Source organism: Musa acuminata, chromosome BXJ1-10 (assembly GCF_036884655.1).
Source record: "Musa acuminata AAA Group cultivar baxijiao chromosome BXJ1-10, Cavendish_Baxijiao_AAA, whole genome shotgun sequence".
Lineage (NCBI taxonomy): Eukaryota > Viridiplantae > Streptophyta > Magnoliopsida > Zingiberales > Musaceae > Musa > Musa acuminata.
Window position 1 is genome coordinate 19,448,263 of NC_088336.1, and position 16,738 is coordinate 19,465,000.

The 16,738-nt window shown below is 29.2% G+C and overlaps 1 protein-coding gene and 2 non-coding genes across 3 annotated transcripts; 1 reads left to right on the forward strand and 2 right to left on the reverse strand.

Annotated features, from left to right (window-relative positions):
• Positions 1-6,389: 6,389 nt before the first annotated feature.
• TRNAS-AGA (transfer RNA serine (anticodon AGA)) lies at positions 6,390-6,471 on the reverse strand. Its single transcript has one exon. It is a non-coding gene; the product is annotated as a tRNA-Ser (tRNA).
• Positions 6,472-6,892: 421 nt separating this feature from the next.
• LOC135594936 (LYR motif-containing protein At3g19508-like) lies at positions 6,893-7,560 on the forward strand. The gene is made up of 2 exons (XM_065085444.1): positions 6,893-7,167; positions 7,239-7,560. Exons 1-2 carry the CDS (start codon positions 6,979-6,981, stop codon positions 7,290-7,292), a joined length of 243 nt encoding a protein of 80 aa, XP_064941516.1. The 5' UTR covers positions 6,893-6,978; the 3' UTR covers positions 7,293-7,560.
• Positions 7,561-15,765: 8,205 nt separating this feature from the next.
• TRNAS-AGA (transfer RNA serine (anticodon AGA)) lies at positions 15,766-15,847 on the reverse strand. Its single transcript has one exon. It is a non-coding gene; the product is annotated as a tRNA-Ser (tRNA).
• Positions 15,848-16,738: the final 891 nt, after the last annotated feature.

Genomic DNA, 16,738 nt, shown 5'->3' on the forward strand with positions numbered 1-16,738 from the left:
TTTATGGTCTCCGTCAAGCTCCCAGAGCTTGGTATACTGAACTTGGATCGTTTCTGATATCAATTGGCTTCTGATATCAATTGGCTTCATCAACTCCAAGTCTGACACCTCTTTATTCCTCCGACAACATCATGGCAATACAATATATCTTCTAGTTTATATAGATGATATTATTGTTACAGGCAATGATCCCTTAGAGGTTCAGACATTTTTAAATCAATTGGCTGATCGATTCTCCCTCAAATACTTAGGACCATTGAGCTACTTTCTGGGAATGGAAGCAACATTTACATCCTCCGGTCTCTTCCTCTCTCAAAGAAAGTATATTCAAGACTTATTATCAAAGACAAATATGCAGGATGCGAAAGTAGTTGCTACTCCTCTCTCTACTGGTGTATCACTCAAATTATGTGATGGCAGCCCTACCACGGACTCAACTCAATACCGGCAAGTACTTGGCTCCTTACAATACTTGGCTCTCACCCGTCCAGATATCTTATTTGCAGTCAATAAATTGTCTCAATACATGCACCAACCTTCTGTTATACATTGGTCTGCGGTTAAATGAATTTTGCGATATCTTAAAGGGACCCTTAATCATAGTCTCTTTCTCCGCAAAACCACTCAACTTCATCTCCATGCCTTTGCTGATGCTGATTGGGCGGGAAACTTTGATGATAGAACCTCCACGTCAGGGTATGTCATCTTTCTTGGGTCTAATCCAATCAGCTGGAGTTCTAAGAAGCAAAAGACAGTGGCCCGGTCTACAACTGAAGCTGAATATCGTGCTATTGCTACCACTGCTGCTGAACTCAACTGGATCACAAATCTCCTCAAGGAACTCAAAGTTAGCTTTACTCATACTCTCACAATATATTGTGACAATGTTGGAGCTACCTACTTATGTGTCAATCCAGTGTTCTACTCGCGCATGAAACACATCGCCATCGACTTTCACTTCGTGCGAGATCAAGTTGTCAGACATCAACTTCGTGTCTCTCATGTCCATACGGCTGATCAACTTGCAGACTCACTCACGAAGCCTCTAGCCCGCAAACTATTTTTGTTTCATCGATCCAAGATCGGTATCCTTGATAGGAGCTCGATCTTGCGGGGGCATGATAACAGAGAGATTTTCTCTGATAAAAGAGAGATATTCTCAACTGCATAGCAGATGAGATTTCCTCAACTGCATGAGGAAATCTCTCTACTCAGTTAAAGAAATATCCTCTTTCACTATGTATAAATAGACTTCACATGATACTACTTGAAGTGTGCCTTTTTGTTTTATCCTTATAATTTCATTCTTCATTCTCTCATTCTATCAGGAAGGTAATTATAAATTTTCTTCTCTTCTTTTATTACAAACATAAACCCCCTTCTCTTCTTTTATGAGAATGAAAATTGTATTTCCCTTCTTCAACGTATAAAAATATATTCTAAACAAGAAAATAAAGGAAAGACTCTTTCGTTTCTCGAACTACTCAATGTTACATTTAGAAATCTGGGATTAGTAACTCGAGCGTCAAAGTGATCAGGTCGAAAAAACTCCCCTGACCTTGATCTTTATGTAGATGGAATCTTGAACTTATCTCAAACCCACTTCGAAGTCACCTCAGATCCACTTCGGATAATCCTGCATATACAAATCCAGACCATATTAGGTTAATCAAGATTTTAACGATATTTTTCTCTAGCAAACTTGATTATAAATAATGTATTATTTGTTATAACAATCTTTATCTTTGTCTTCGAATCAGCTTATCAAAATGATATATTAATTACAACACAGGAATAGATGTATCCATCGTTAATAATTTATATTTAGATATTTTATGTCATGAGGTTTGTGTCTTCAATCGTTCATCCTAACCTAAATAGTGTATCTTTAAAATTTATTTCTGATTTAAAGTGTGCAATGTAACTAAATATCTCTTTTAGATGATTATTTGAAAGGTAATTTATTTTATAAATAATATTCAAAATTATATATATAATTTATACTTTTAGATATCTCACAAAAGATATAGTCCACTATGCATGCACAATATGCAAATGGACATAATGACTATTAAATACAAAGGTGACTTATGCCATATATTTTATAGTACAAAAATTCCTCTCTCTCTCTCTCTCTCTCTTCATGTATGAGTGTGATTATGGATATATATGAGGTCTGGGATCAAACTCCAACTCTCATGCTCACATAATTGGTATGATAAACAAAGGAAGACATGAGGCTCAAGTCCAATTGTAGTTCTCTCAATTACACAAAATAAAAATAAAAATGAGAACAAGGAAGGTTTCATTAGTTTGCAGCAAGTAAAACACTCTGTTAATAGAGACTTTAAGGGATTGAAGTTATAATCCTTTTTGTTGAGATTGTTCTCTTGACTTTAGAAACTTAAAGATGGTTATATTCTTGATTAGAAAATACGGAATAATATATAGGAGATAGGATAAAAAACACTAATCTATGAAAATTATGATATAAAAAATATTATAGATATAAATTTAATAGTTTTAATAAAAATATTAAATATATATATAATATCTTTGTATCATAATTTTCATAGTTTAGTGTCTGTGTTGGAGTTTTTGTTATCCTCCCTTCGTTTATCTTCTCTTTTGTTTTTTAAATCTAGAATATGATGATCTTACCACAAGTCCCCATACATAAGAGAATAATTTAAAGAAAATAAATCATAGAAACAAGCTCTCTAGATTTAAAGTCTATACATGCATTCCTTTAAAACCTAAAAACTAATGCATATTTGATAGTTGATCTCCTTGGGGTACCATAAATTAAATATCTCTTGAAACTCTAATTTATAATAATACCTTACATTCACTATAATCTTCATTAAGTGGTGCCTTATATACTTATTTAACTGGAATAAATTAATATAGACGAAGTGATTAGCCAAAGTTTTTTTTTTCAATGCATATTAATGACAATGACATGTAAAGATATAAATTTTGATATTTCATAATAATATAAATATATTTTTCAAACTTTGAAAGGACATTATCTAAAATTTAGAACTTCAAAATAAATAAATAAATAAAATAATGTTACACTAGATTTAAACATGTCACTTCATATATTCTCATCGAGAAGACTATCCCTCCCCAACAATGCAAACCATGGGTTTAAGAGTTACTTAAGATGACTTTACACTCATAAAGACTACAATATATATATATATATATATATATATATATATATATATATATATATATATATATATATATATATATATATAGTGTGTGTGTGTGTGTGTGTCATTGCATATTAAATTTAAATTTCGACACAAGCAATCATTTGTTAGTTTTTCTTTACTCAAAATATTTAGTGAATATTATTATAAGCTAATTTATCCGTCTCACTTGGGAGATCCTCTTATGGAAAACCAATACGAATGCCATTGTTCTTCACTCTCGTGTCTTAGATTTTTAGCATCACTTGAGTATATTCAATTTGAAAATTTTTGTTTATTACATATCATAAATCGGGTATAAAAGATGTTAGAGGAAAATATTATTGATGTCTTGATCAGTCTGATGTGATTCAGATCCGTATAAGCAGAATTGTCCAATGTGTTTTTGATGTGAAAATATTACGCTCCCAAGGTGTTACTTATAAGAAGACTAAGATCAATAGAGGTTTTTCGACTCGATCCCTTTAATGCTCAGGTTAGTAAATCGAAGTCCTCAAATATGGGTTCGAGTCATTCCAAAAGAGAATCTTCCCCACTATTCATAATATATTTTTCCACCTTAAAAGATAAGAATGAAAATTTGGATTAACTTTCTGGACGAGAAAGAAGTTTGTGATTGTCTTTCTTATCATAATAAATAAGAAGAAAATTTGTATAGACAAACAGATATAGAGTGACTTGGATCCCACGTAACGATCATGTATTAGACATATAATGTACTCGAGTATTTACTATAATAAAAATTAGCTATAATGAATAAATATTGAGATCATGTGTTTGGTGCAATAAAACTTAGCGGTATTAATGATATTGAGAATATATTTGAACTAGAGATTCAATTGATGGTTAAATGATATATTGGCATGTTTAAAGCTTGCACAACACTAAACCCTAATTCTTATTAATAATATTTACTTTCAACTTTTGGATTGAGAATTTATTTACAACCACATATCTAATTGATAAATTATAAATTACTTATACTTTATTTGTACAACCATGTGTTACATTTACATAGTTTAATCAAACACTCTCATATAACTTTAGATTAACCAATATGTTCAACTTGATTATTATTTGTTATAACATTTTTCTTTAAATTGAGAACTTGAAGAAAAAATTACCTACAAAAGACTTAAAAAGATCCAAGTGATACACATCCAGGAGTAGAAGTATAATTATCTTTGTTGTCGAATTCACTTATTATTTTTTATAATTCTTATGAAATATATAGCACCCCAATAGGTCCCATATCGAAGTCAATATCATATATTATGACATTATAGAGAAATAGTCGGATCCAAGTTTTGTGAATCGTAATCTAAATAGTATATCTTTTAAAATTATTTTTTTGTACAATGGATCTAAAGATCTCTTTTGGTGAATCCTAAATTTTTATTTGGAAGGAAATTATGTCATGAATATCATAGAAAAATCTCTAAACACTAAATCAGTCCTATCAATATAATTATTTACATAGATATCTAACTCCTTTATTATAGAATATTCATTAATCTTTATAGCTTCTAGATCATAAATAATAATTATCCTCATATTAGCATTAGTAACATTTTCTTCTAAATCTTTAATGATCGGCTTTATAAATCTTTTGTTTTATAAGGAGGTAAAAATACTTTTTTGCTTCTCATAAAAATAAAATAATTTAATCTAACAAAATTATCTACTCCAATAAACATCAATCCAAATCTTACTTTTGTATAATTTTGATATTGTCAATATTACTCAGAATATTATTGAGAGAATATGTCATAGTTGATGATGTATCTTCTTTATATGGTTACTATCTATTAGGTTTGTGTTATGTACCTTTAGACAATGTAGGAGGATAAATATCTCCTTCTGAAATATCTTCTAAGATTAATTAGTCTTTTCTTTTTATCTTAGCTCGAGAAAGAAATCCTTAAAATAATACTTTCATTTAGTAATAAATTTTATTTTATTTTATCTTCTTCTATGTCAAAAATTAATTCTTCTTTTTTTTTTCTTGGGAGAGTGACATAAAATCTCTATCATTTATCACATCTTTAAAATCATCTTAGGAAATTTCTTTTAAACCTTTTGATCTCACAAAAGTCTTCATCTTAATTTTATTATTTTTTGTATTCTTTTAATCAAAATTATCATTAATATTTTTTAATATTTTATTTTGAAGGTGATTAAGAATCGATAATCTCAGTTTCCAAGAATCATAACTACTACGGTCCCATTTGAGATTCACAAACTAAACCTCAAAGAACTAATAGTGCATGAAATCTCAGTACAAAGAACACACAACCAAAGCATTCAACCAAACAGATCCAAAAATCCGAACTCTATAAAACGAAAATAAAAGCAATCAAGAAACCTGTGATGCCACCTCACCTCCAAGAATCATGCTCGGGTGAGATTTATGAACTGAATCCCAAAAGTACCAAACAACCACCTAAAGAAAAGAATCAATGCACAAGGAAAAATCAAGAAAGTCTTCAAGCAAATAAATCAAAATATCCAAACCCATGAAACCTAAACACAAACAAAAGCAAATGTAATCAAGAGACCCCCATCACACCTCCAAGAACCAAAATCCAATTCGAGAACTAAGAATTAAACCCAAGGATCCGACCAATTAACTATCCAAAGAAGCTCTAATATGTATCATGATTCAAGGGGAATAACTAAGAAAAACTTAAGACGACCTCTTAATCAAGCAAACAACATTGACGCTTTAGAAAACATATAAGTTATGATAGAATAACAGATTTGAATTAATTGCAATCACGATCGTTGTCGCGTTTCTCTTATCTCCTTTCCGATTGACGAGGACAGGAGGTATCTGAGTTGCGCAAGGGCAAGGTATATATACATTCTATCCTCTTCGCCCCTTTTTTTTTTTTTCAAAATTTTATTTTTATATTTATATTTATTAAGAAAACTCATGGTCTTGATAATAAAAAATAAAAATATTATAATGTGGTCTAAAAAATATAATTTACTTAGTAATAACAAATACTTAGTAGTTTTCTAGATAATTTTTAGAAATTATACAATATAATATCAAGTAAGAAAAACTGGATTCAATAATCATGCTTAATAATACCAAATCACGTCATGGCTTCAAAGAAACAAATATTATTCCAAACTCGAGTGTGATATGATACATGTTGAAAACGTGGTCGGCAGGATTCGAACCTACGCGGGCAAAGCCCACATGATTTCTAGTCATGCCCGATAACCACTCCGGCACGACCACACGACATGTGTTTTACTGTTACTTAATAATATATCAATATATTGGCTCCACAAGTTATTGAGACCAGCTGGTGATGCAACATCAGGAAGACTCACGAGAAGCACGCATATGCATTATATATTGTAGCGGTAATCCAACTTATCCAAATAAATAAGGAGTTTGAATGTACTATTCACGCCACGAGAGTGACGGCAACGGACCATGGTATCATATAGCTATAACACGTGTCAGAAAATAGATGAGCAATCTGAATGTACTATTCACGACACACGGCAGTGATGACAACGCGACATGGGTTTGTAGGTCTGACACGTGTCAGAAATATAGGAGTAATTACTTAATTGGTAAATAAAATTGCATTCTTGCCTTTTATTTGTCTTATCTCTACCTTTCCTCAATGTGGGCCTTTTGGCCCAAAATCCGGCCACTGACACGTCTCATCTACGTGTTGGGTTGGTTGCCGTGATGGAGTAGCGAGCATCACATTACCGCTGCGATCGGCGGGCGATGGAGCGGGCGCTGAGTGCGTACATGGAGGTGCTGAGGCTGGTGCGGCGGCTCCCGCGGGAGACCAGGCCGTACTACGCCAAGTACGCGCGGGAGAACTTCGTCAACTACCGCGAGCTGGACGACTCCGCCTCGCTCGACGAGCTCCTGCAGCGAGCCTACACCCACACCACCTGGGTCCTCAACAAGGTCCTCTTTCCTCTCATCTCACCTCGGATCCTCTTTTCTTCCTCGCCTAACCTTTTCGCTTCTTGTTTCAGTACTCCGTGGATCAGTCGGTCGCTGACAAGCTGAAGGAGATTTGCTGCGGCTGAGGCAGGCAAAGAGACAGACAGTTGCTCCCCAAATGTTTGCTGTTATTCCCAAGAGGGTAATAGTACTGAACGACTTAATAACTTTTGATGCTTTTAATTGGTGCAAACATGTGCATGGCAATCGTAGTATTTTAGTAGTTGTTCAAGAAGAGAAACTTGTCACCATCAAGGCTTTTGTAGCATAAAACTTTTCATTCATATCTTGTATTTTTCATTTAGAGATAATAATGTGTGATGTTTTCAAGCTAGTGGCATGTTTTGAGACCGAGGAACTTGTTCTCTCCTGAGCTACAATGCTTGGGGTTCTAATTTCCAAGTTGGACTATGAATCTTCGCATTTCATTATATTGGCTAAAAATAATAATTTTCAAATTAACAAAGCATTATGAGGTCATAAAGTTGATACTCTTATGACATCCATGATGAACAAGGAAATACTAACATAAAAGTATTAATTAGATAGTTGATTTTTCTGGAGTAAATTACTTTATTGAGGTAATACTTCCATTTTTTTTCATGCATCAAACACATTCCTATGGTATTATGCTCAATCAATATACAAAGTAAATATGTCATATCTAATTTATTTAGATTAAAAGGTGGATTGTTATTGGTGTTACGATAGAATTCCTTCTTTACTATGAGAAAAGTGTATACACACACACATATATTTACAAGGATGTTTATTTAAACCAAAAAAATTAATTAAAAGAATTCTACAGTAGAGATAAACATATCATTCGATATCGACTCGTGCCCTCGTTTTACTGTAAACATTCATAAAAAAAAATTTTTGTTTACAATCAAATATAAATGTATATTTAAATATTTATAAATTTTAGACATTATAGTTTTATATTAACACTCTCATTCAATTTTATATTAATATGTGTTCAATTTTGAGAGAGAATCTATCGTCTGGGTGTCACATGTCATCCAAATCATCATTTATCATATATAAAGATTCGATGCATAGAAATATAAACTTCGCATTCGGAAGGAAGATAATTATAAATTTTCTTCACTCCTTTTATTACAAACATAAACCCCATTCTCTTACTTTGTGATAATGAAAATTTTCTTTCCTCTTTCAATGTATAAAAACACATTCTGAACAAGAAAATAAAGGAAGGATTCTTTCTTTTCTCGAACTACTCGAGACTACATTTAGGAATCTCGGATTAGTAACTCGAGTGTTAGAGTGATCAGGTCGGAAAAACTCCCTTGACCTTGATCTTTGTGTAGATGATACATCGAGAGAACAATACATCTATCTTGAACCCACCTCAAACCCACTTCGAAGTCACCTCAGATCTATTTCGGATAATCCTACATATACAAATTCGGACCATATTAGGCTGATCAAGACTTTAACGATATTTTTTGCTAGCAAACTTAATTATAAATAATGTATTATTTGTTATAACAATCTTTTAGGAATTGGGAACTTGTTCACTATATATTTTCCTATATCATGACACAAGTAAAAAAAGAAGAAGCAATATTATCTTTATCGTCGAATCAGTTTATTAAAGTGATACATTACTTACGACATATGAATAGATGTATTATCTATAATAATTTATATTTAGATATTTTAGGTCATGAGGTTTGCGTCTTCGTTCATCCTAACCTAAATAGTGTATCTTTAAAATTAATTTTTGATTTAAAGTGTGCAATAGAACTGAATATCTCTCTTAGGTGATTATTTGGAAGGTAATTTATTTTATAAATAATATTAAAAAATTTCTACTAAAATTTATTATTTTAGATATCTCACAAAAGATACAGAATAACAACATGCAAATGCACATAATGACTATAAATACAATGGTGACTTATGCCATACATCTTATAGTGCAAAAATTTCTCTCTCTCTCTCTCTCTCTCTCTCTCTCTTAAGTGTGATTAGGGATATATATTATTTTTTGATATGAGGTTCGGGATCAAACTCCAACTCTCACGCTCACATAATTGGTATGATAAACAAAGGAAGATATGAGGCTCAAGTCCAATTGTAGTTCTCTCAATTACAGAAAAAAAAAAAAAAAAAAGGAGGAGAGAACAAGGAAGGTTTCATTAGCTTGCAGCAAGTAAAACACTCAGTTAATAGACTTTATGGGATTGAAGTTGAAATCTTTTTTCTTGTAACACTTAGTTTGCAGCAAGTAAAACACTCAGAAAATACATAATAGAATATAGGAGATAGGATAAAAAAAACCAACACAAATTCACTAATCTATGAAAATTATGATATAAAAAATATTATGTATAAATTTAATAGTTTCAATAAAAATATTATATATATATATATATAATATTTTTGTCTCATAATTTTCATAGTTTAGTGTCTTTGTGTTGGAGTTTTTGTTATCCTCCCTTCTTTTATCTGTTACTTTTTAGATCTATGATGATCTTACCACAAATCCCCATACATAAGAGAATAATTTAAAAAAAAAATTCACAGAAACTCTCTAGATTTAAATTCTATACATGCGTTCCTTTAAAACCTAAAAACTTATCCATATTTGATAGCTGATCTCGTTGGGGTACCATAAATTAAATGTCACTTGAAACTCTAATTTATAATAATACCTTACATTCACTATAATCTTCTTTAAGTGATGCCTTATATACTTATTTAATTAGAATAAATTAATATAGATGAAGTGGATAGCCAAAGTTTTTTTTTCAATACATATTAATTGACAATGACATGTAAAGATATAAATTTTGATATTTCATAATAATATAAATGTGTTTTTCAATTTTTGAAAGGACATTATCTAAAATTTAGAACTTCAAAATAAATAAATAAATAAATAAATGTCACAGTAGATTTAAAAATATCACTTCATATATTCTCATCCTCATGGCTAATGCAAGAGAATACTCTCCCTCCCCAACAATGCAGACCATTGGTTTAAGAGTTGCACTCACAAAGACTACAACTCACATTTGCTATTAACTTTTCTAATTAGCACTATATATATATATAAATAATTTAATATAAAATTAAATTTAATATATATAGTGTGTCATTGCATATTAAATTTAAATTTGGACACAAGCAATCATTTGTTAGTTTTTTTATACTTAAAATATTTAGTGAATATTATTATAAGCTAATTTATCGATCTCACTTAGGAGACTCTGGAAAACCAATACCAAAGCCATCGTTCTTCACTCTCATATCTTAGATTTTTAGCATCAACTTGAGTATATTCAATCGGAATTTTTTTTTATTATATATCATAAATTGGGTATAAAAAGATGTTAGAAGAAAATATTATTGATGTCTTAATTAACCTGATGTAATCCATATCCATCTAAGCAGAATTTTCCATGGTGTTCTCGATGTAAAAATATTATACTCCAAAAATGTTACTTACACGAAGACCAAGATCAATGGAGGTTTTTCGACTCGTTCCCTTTAATGCTCAGGTTAGTAAACCGAAGTCCCCAAATATGAGTTCAAGTTGTTCCAAAAGAGAATCCTCCCCACTATTTATAATATATTTTTTATCTTGAAAGATAAGAATGAAGCTTGAGATTAACTTCCTTATAAGATGAGAAAGAAGTTTATGATTATCTTCCTTATCATAATAAATAAGAAAAAAATTTATATAGACAAACAAATATAGGGTGAATTGGATCCCACATAACGATCACTTATTAGCTAACAGTAAACCCCTAACAGAGGGCACTAAGAGACATATAATGTATACAAGTGTTTACTATAGTAAAAATTAGCTATAATGAATAAATAATGAGATCATGTGTTTGGTGCAATAAAACTTAGTAGTATTAATGACATTAAGAATATATTTGAACCAGAAATGTAATTAATGGTTAAATGATATATTGTCATGTTTAATGCTTGCACAACACTAAACCTAATTCTTATTAATAATATTTACTTTCAACTTTCAGATTGAGAATTTATTTACAACCAAATATCTAATTGATAAATTATAAATTACTTATATTTTATGTGTACAACCATGTGTTACATTTACATAGTTTATTCAAACACTCTTATATAACTTTAAATTAACCAATATGTTCAACTTGATTATTATTTTTTATAATATTTTTTAAAAAATTGAGAACTTGAAGGAAAAATTACCCATGTCAAGGCAAAAGACTTAAAAAGACCTAAGTGATACACATCCAAGAGTATAAGTATAATTATCTTTGTTGTCAAATTCACTAATTATTTTTTTATAATTCTTATGAAATATATAGCACCCATATCGAAGGCAATATCATATATATGACATTATAGAGAAATAGTCGGATCCATCTATGGTAACTTTAGTTTTGTGAATTGTAATCTAAATAGTATATCTTTTAAAATTATTTTTTTGTGTAATGGATCTGAAGATCTCTTTTGGTGAATCCTAAATTTTTATTTGGAAGGAAATTATGTCATGAATATCATAGAAAATTTTCTACCATAATTTGTATTTTTAGATATCCAATAAAAATATACTCTCTTATGCATGTACGCATGCAAATGCATCTAATTACTCTATAAATATAATGCCAACTTCTATTCTACCCCAATAGTACAATAATTTTTTTTTCTCTCTCTCCATGTATGATTATGACAGGATAGATAGGTCTTCAGAGATATGTATATATATATTTTTTTATGGAAGCTTTGGGATCGAAACCTCATACTCACATGTTTAGTATTAGAAAATTAAGACATGAGGTTCAAGTTCAATCCCAGACATTCCATGAAAAAAAAGGAAAGAAAGACAAAGAGAATGTGAATGATCTATTGATTTGCATCAGATAAAACTATCCATCAAGACTTGTGAGTCCTTTCGTTTCTTTTCATTAATAGCTATCTTTTTCTTTTTAATATCCACTATGTTATAATTATTATTTTTTCTCTTATCAATGTCTCACAAGAGGAAAAAAAAGAGATAAAAATCAGTGTAGATATCAGTTTTGATATTTATCCCTTTAATTACAACTTTTAATATATTGGACCATAAATATGATTTATTCAATAATTTTGTTTATATTTATATCTATCATTATCTCTATCATTATAGAGTGTACGTGCCCACACACACATAGTGATGATGAAACTCAAATTGATACTAATATCTTATGTAAAGATATTTTTAATATTTAGTAATGATTGAATATTAGGGATACTTTATCTATTTTTAATTATGATTTTTTTTTTAAATTCAACTAGCTAATAGTAGTATCATGATTGGCATCGGATGAACATTAAAAACAAAATATGAAAGAATATTTATGTAATATTAAAATCTAAAAAGATAGATTTATTAGAGCACCCAAATTTAATTTATTTATCTATTATGATATATAAGTTATTGGCGTAAATGAAAATATACTGATCAGTGACATTGCAAAGTCATTTAGCAAGGAAAGTTGCATCTCCATTTGCCAGTGTCCTTTGTGCCTAATGATCGTGAGGTTCATCTATACTATCCAATGAGAATGTTATCTTCCTTAATTGATAACTTTATCAAGATAGGTAATCCGGACAAGCACTTGAAGACTAATATGTTTGTGCCTTGAATTTATGTGTAACTCTTATATCCCTCCCCATCTTAATTGTTATAGTTTTCGCGATTGTTGATCTCATTCACTCCATCAAGTGGTCATTCCCAAGCTTTTATTGATTGTTCCCTTGAACTCTTACATCTATTGAAATTTCTTTTGATGGTTTTCTAATCAGATACTAGGGTTTAATTTATGGTTATCGAATTAGTTATGTGGTTCTTTGAACATGGCATGCAGGTTTCTTGGTTGCTTTTGCTTTCATTTTCATTTATGTTTTTTAGGTTCAGATCTTTAGATTTGTTTGCTTAAAGGCCACCAATTTATTTGGGTAGGGATTCTTTTCTTTGGTTAGTTTTTTAATAATTTTTAGGGTTTTGTTTGTGAATCTTATCGGAGTGTGATTCTTATGGGTGGCATCACAAATTTCATTTGCTTTCATTTTTTAAGATTCAAATCTTTAAATATATGAGAATAGATGAGAGATTTCAAAGCTAAAAACTCATATTAAGAATGATAACTTACAATCTCTTAGACCCCAAATCTATAAGTCTATTTTTGTTGTACCTCATTTCTCCTCCCAATTATATATTTAAAACATTACATGAGCCCTCTATAAATAGAGAGGTAAACACAAAACTTTAACTTTAGCTATAATAGAAACTTCAATCTTAACTAAGACTCTTAAACCAAAATTATATCTAATAACAAAGTTTTTATTTAATATTCCAACATCATTTCCTAATTAAAGATTGGAAAAAAAATTATGGAAAGCATTGAATGTTATTATTATACATTATGTTCTTTAAAATTTTAGAATTTGAAGTCAGCACAATCAACAATGACTTTTCGATTTGTCTTATATACCTTAATTAATTATAAAACTCTTATTTGTTTGGAATCAATCTTATTAGCTTTCTTGACAATCTCTAAACACTAAATCAATCTTATCAATATAATTATTTGCATACATATCTAACTCCTTTATTATAGAATATTCATTAATTTTTATAGCTTCTAGATCATAAATAATAATGATCCTCATATTAGCATTAGTAACATTTTCTTCTAAATCTTTAATGATCGACTTTATAAATATTTTTCTTTTTTATAAGGAGGTAAAAAATACTTTTATTCTTATCATAAAAAAAATAATGTAATCCGATAAAATTATCTACTTCAATAAAAATCAATACTATCTGCATCGTAGTCTAAATCTTGCTTTTGTATAATTTTGGCATCTTTAATATTAATAAGAATATTATTGGGAGAATATGTCATAATTGATGATGTATCTTCTTTTACTAATAGATCTATCTTTCGGGTTTGTATTTTATAATTTTTATGTATTATCTAATTTTTATGATATACCTTTAGACGATGTAGGAGGATATATATCTCCTTCATAAAAATCTTTTAAGATTAACTAGTCTTTTCTTCTTATCTTAGCACCAAAAATCTTTAAAATAATATTTTTATTTAGTAATAAATTTTATTGTTCTTTTATCTTCTTCTATGTTAAAAATTAATTCTTATTTTTTTTCTTTGGAGAGTGACATAAAATCTATATTATTTATCACATCTTTAAAATTATCCAAGGGAATTTCTTTTAAACCTTTTGATCCGACAAAAATCTTCACCTTAATTTTTTATTTTTAGTATTTTTTTTTTATCAAACCTAGGTAATAACAAGATCTAAAATAACTTATAAAAATTATCATTAATATTTAGAACTACGAATTAAACCCAAGGATCTAACCAAATAACTACCGAAAGAAACTTTATTATGCATCATGATTCAAGGGGAATAACTAAAAAGAACTTGGAAATGACCTCTTAATCAAGAAAATAATATTGACGTCTTAGAAAACATAAAAGTTAGGATGGAGAGGGATACGACGGTTCCATCAAAATATGGGACTTGACTTCATTGTGATCACGATCGTTATCACCTTATATTTATGTAAATATAAGGTTAACTGTTCTCATTAAGATTAACTAGTCTTTTCTTCTTATCTTAGCACCAAAAATCTTTAAAATAATATTTTTATTTAGTAATAAACTTTATTATTCTTTTATCTTCTTCTATGTTAAAAATTAATTCTTTTTTTTTTCTTCGGAGAGTGATATAAAATCTATATTATTTATCACATCTTTAAAATTATCCAAGGGAATTTCTTTTAAACCTTTTGATCCGACAAAAATCTTCACCTTAATTTTTTATTTTTAGTATTTTTTTTATCAAACCTAGGTAATAACAAGATCTAAAATAACTTATAAAAATTATCATTAATATTTAGAACTACGAATTAAACCCAAGGATCTAACCAAATAACTACAAAAAGAAACTTTAATATGCATCATGATTCAATGAGAATAACTTAAAAAGTTGGGAATGACCTCTTTATCAAGCAAACAATATTGACGTCTTAGAAAGCATAAAAGTTAGGATAGGGAGGGATACGAGGGTTCCATCAAAATATGAGACTTAATTTCATTACGATCACCATCGTTGTTATCTTTATCTCATCTTCTTTTCGAGCGCCATTGTCATTTCTCTTCTCTTCTACTTCAAGGATAGGAGGTGTCTCAGTGACGTATGAACAAGGTTATATAATCTATCCTCTTCCCTTATTTTTATTTTTGATTTTTTTTAAAATTATATATTGACATTTAATTCATGTTTATATTTATTAAGAAAATTTGTAGTCTTCATAAAAAATAAAAATATTATAATGTGGTCAAAAAAAAATAAAAATATAATTTTCTTAGGAATAACACATACTTAGTTTTTTCTAGATAATTTTTTAAAATTTATGCAATATAATATTAATTAAGAAACCCGGATTACTATTACCAAATCACGTCATGGCTTCAAACAGCATATATTATTCCAAAATCGAATTCGATATGATGTTAAAAACGTGGTCAGCAGGATTCGAACCTGCGCGGGCAAAGCCCACATGATTTCTAGTCATGCCCGATAACCACTCCGGCACGACCACATTTCGTGATGTTTTCCTGTTACATAATTATATATAAACTGTCTTTCTCTTTTTCTATTCCAGTCATGATAGCTCGACCCTTCAGACTCTGTATTATCTCAAATTTCTAATTTCCAAATTTGCATACCGTATCCCTCGTGATTTTTGGTATTTATTTATGTAAATATAAGGTTAATATGTAACCATTCTCATTAAGTTTATCATTCATTATCATTAATTTTTTTATTTATTGTGGTTTAAATATTTCGATTTTTCATTGTAACTGTTATTATTAAATATTTTATTTAATATCATTAAATTTTTTTATTATGATATAAACGTTATAAATTTAAATTAATTCTTAAACATTATGAAGCTCATGATAATAAATGTTCTCGACGGGAGAACGTATATATAAATTAAAGTTTTTATCCTTGGGCTCAATATTAAGTCTAAAGAATTTTCTATACCGTATAAGGCGAGAGTTCTAAGTTGAGAAGTGTCAAAATATAAAGAGAAACCATTGCTAAAATTCTTCACAACAATGGCTGGATGTATGCAATTTTCGTTTCTGCATTAGTTTTCTTATGTTTCTCTTATAATAGTTTAGAAACACATTTTGGTATTAAAATTTTTAATAGTTGGTATATGAGCCATTAACCTTTGCCTTGACATGAAAGAGTTTTTATTTTTTTATATCATGAATATGGTTTGATTTTAGTTTTTTTTTTAACTTCTTGATATATTTCATGTTGAAAATCATTAGGATATAATATTTTCAATATTTTTAGTCGATAAAATGTTCATATTATATATGAATATTTGGTTATATTAATTCATGCTTATGAGCCAATTTTATATGTTCAAAATGTATGGTGACTCATATAATCTTAATTAATTATGAATTAGTCA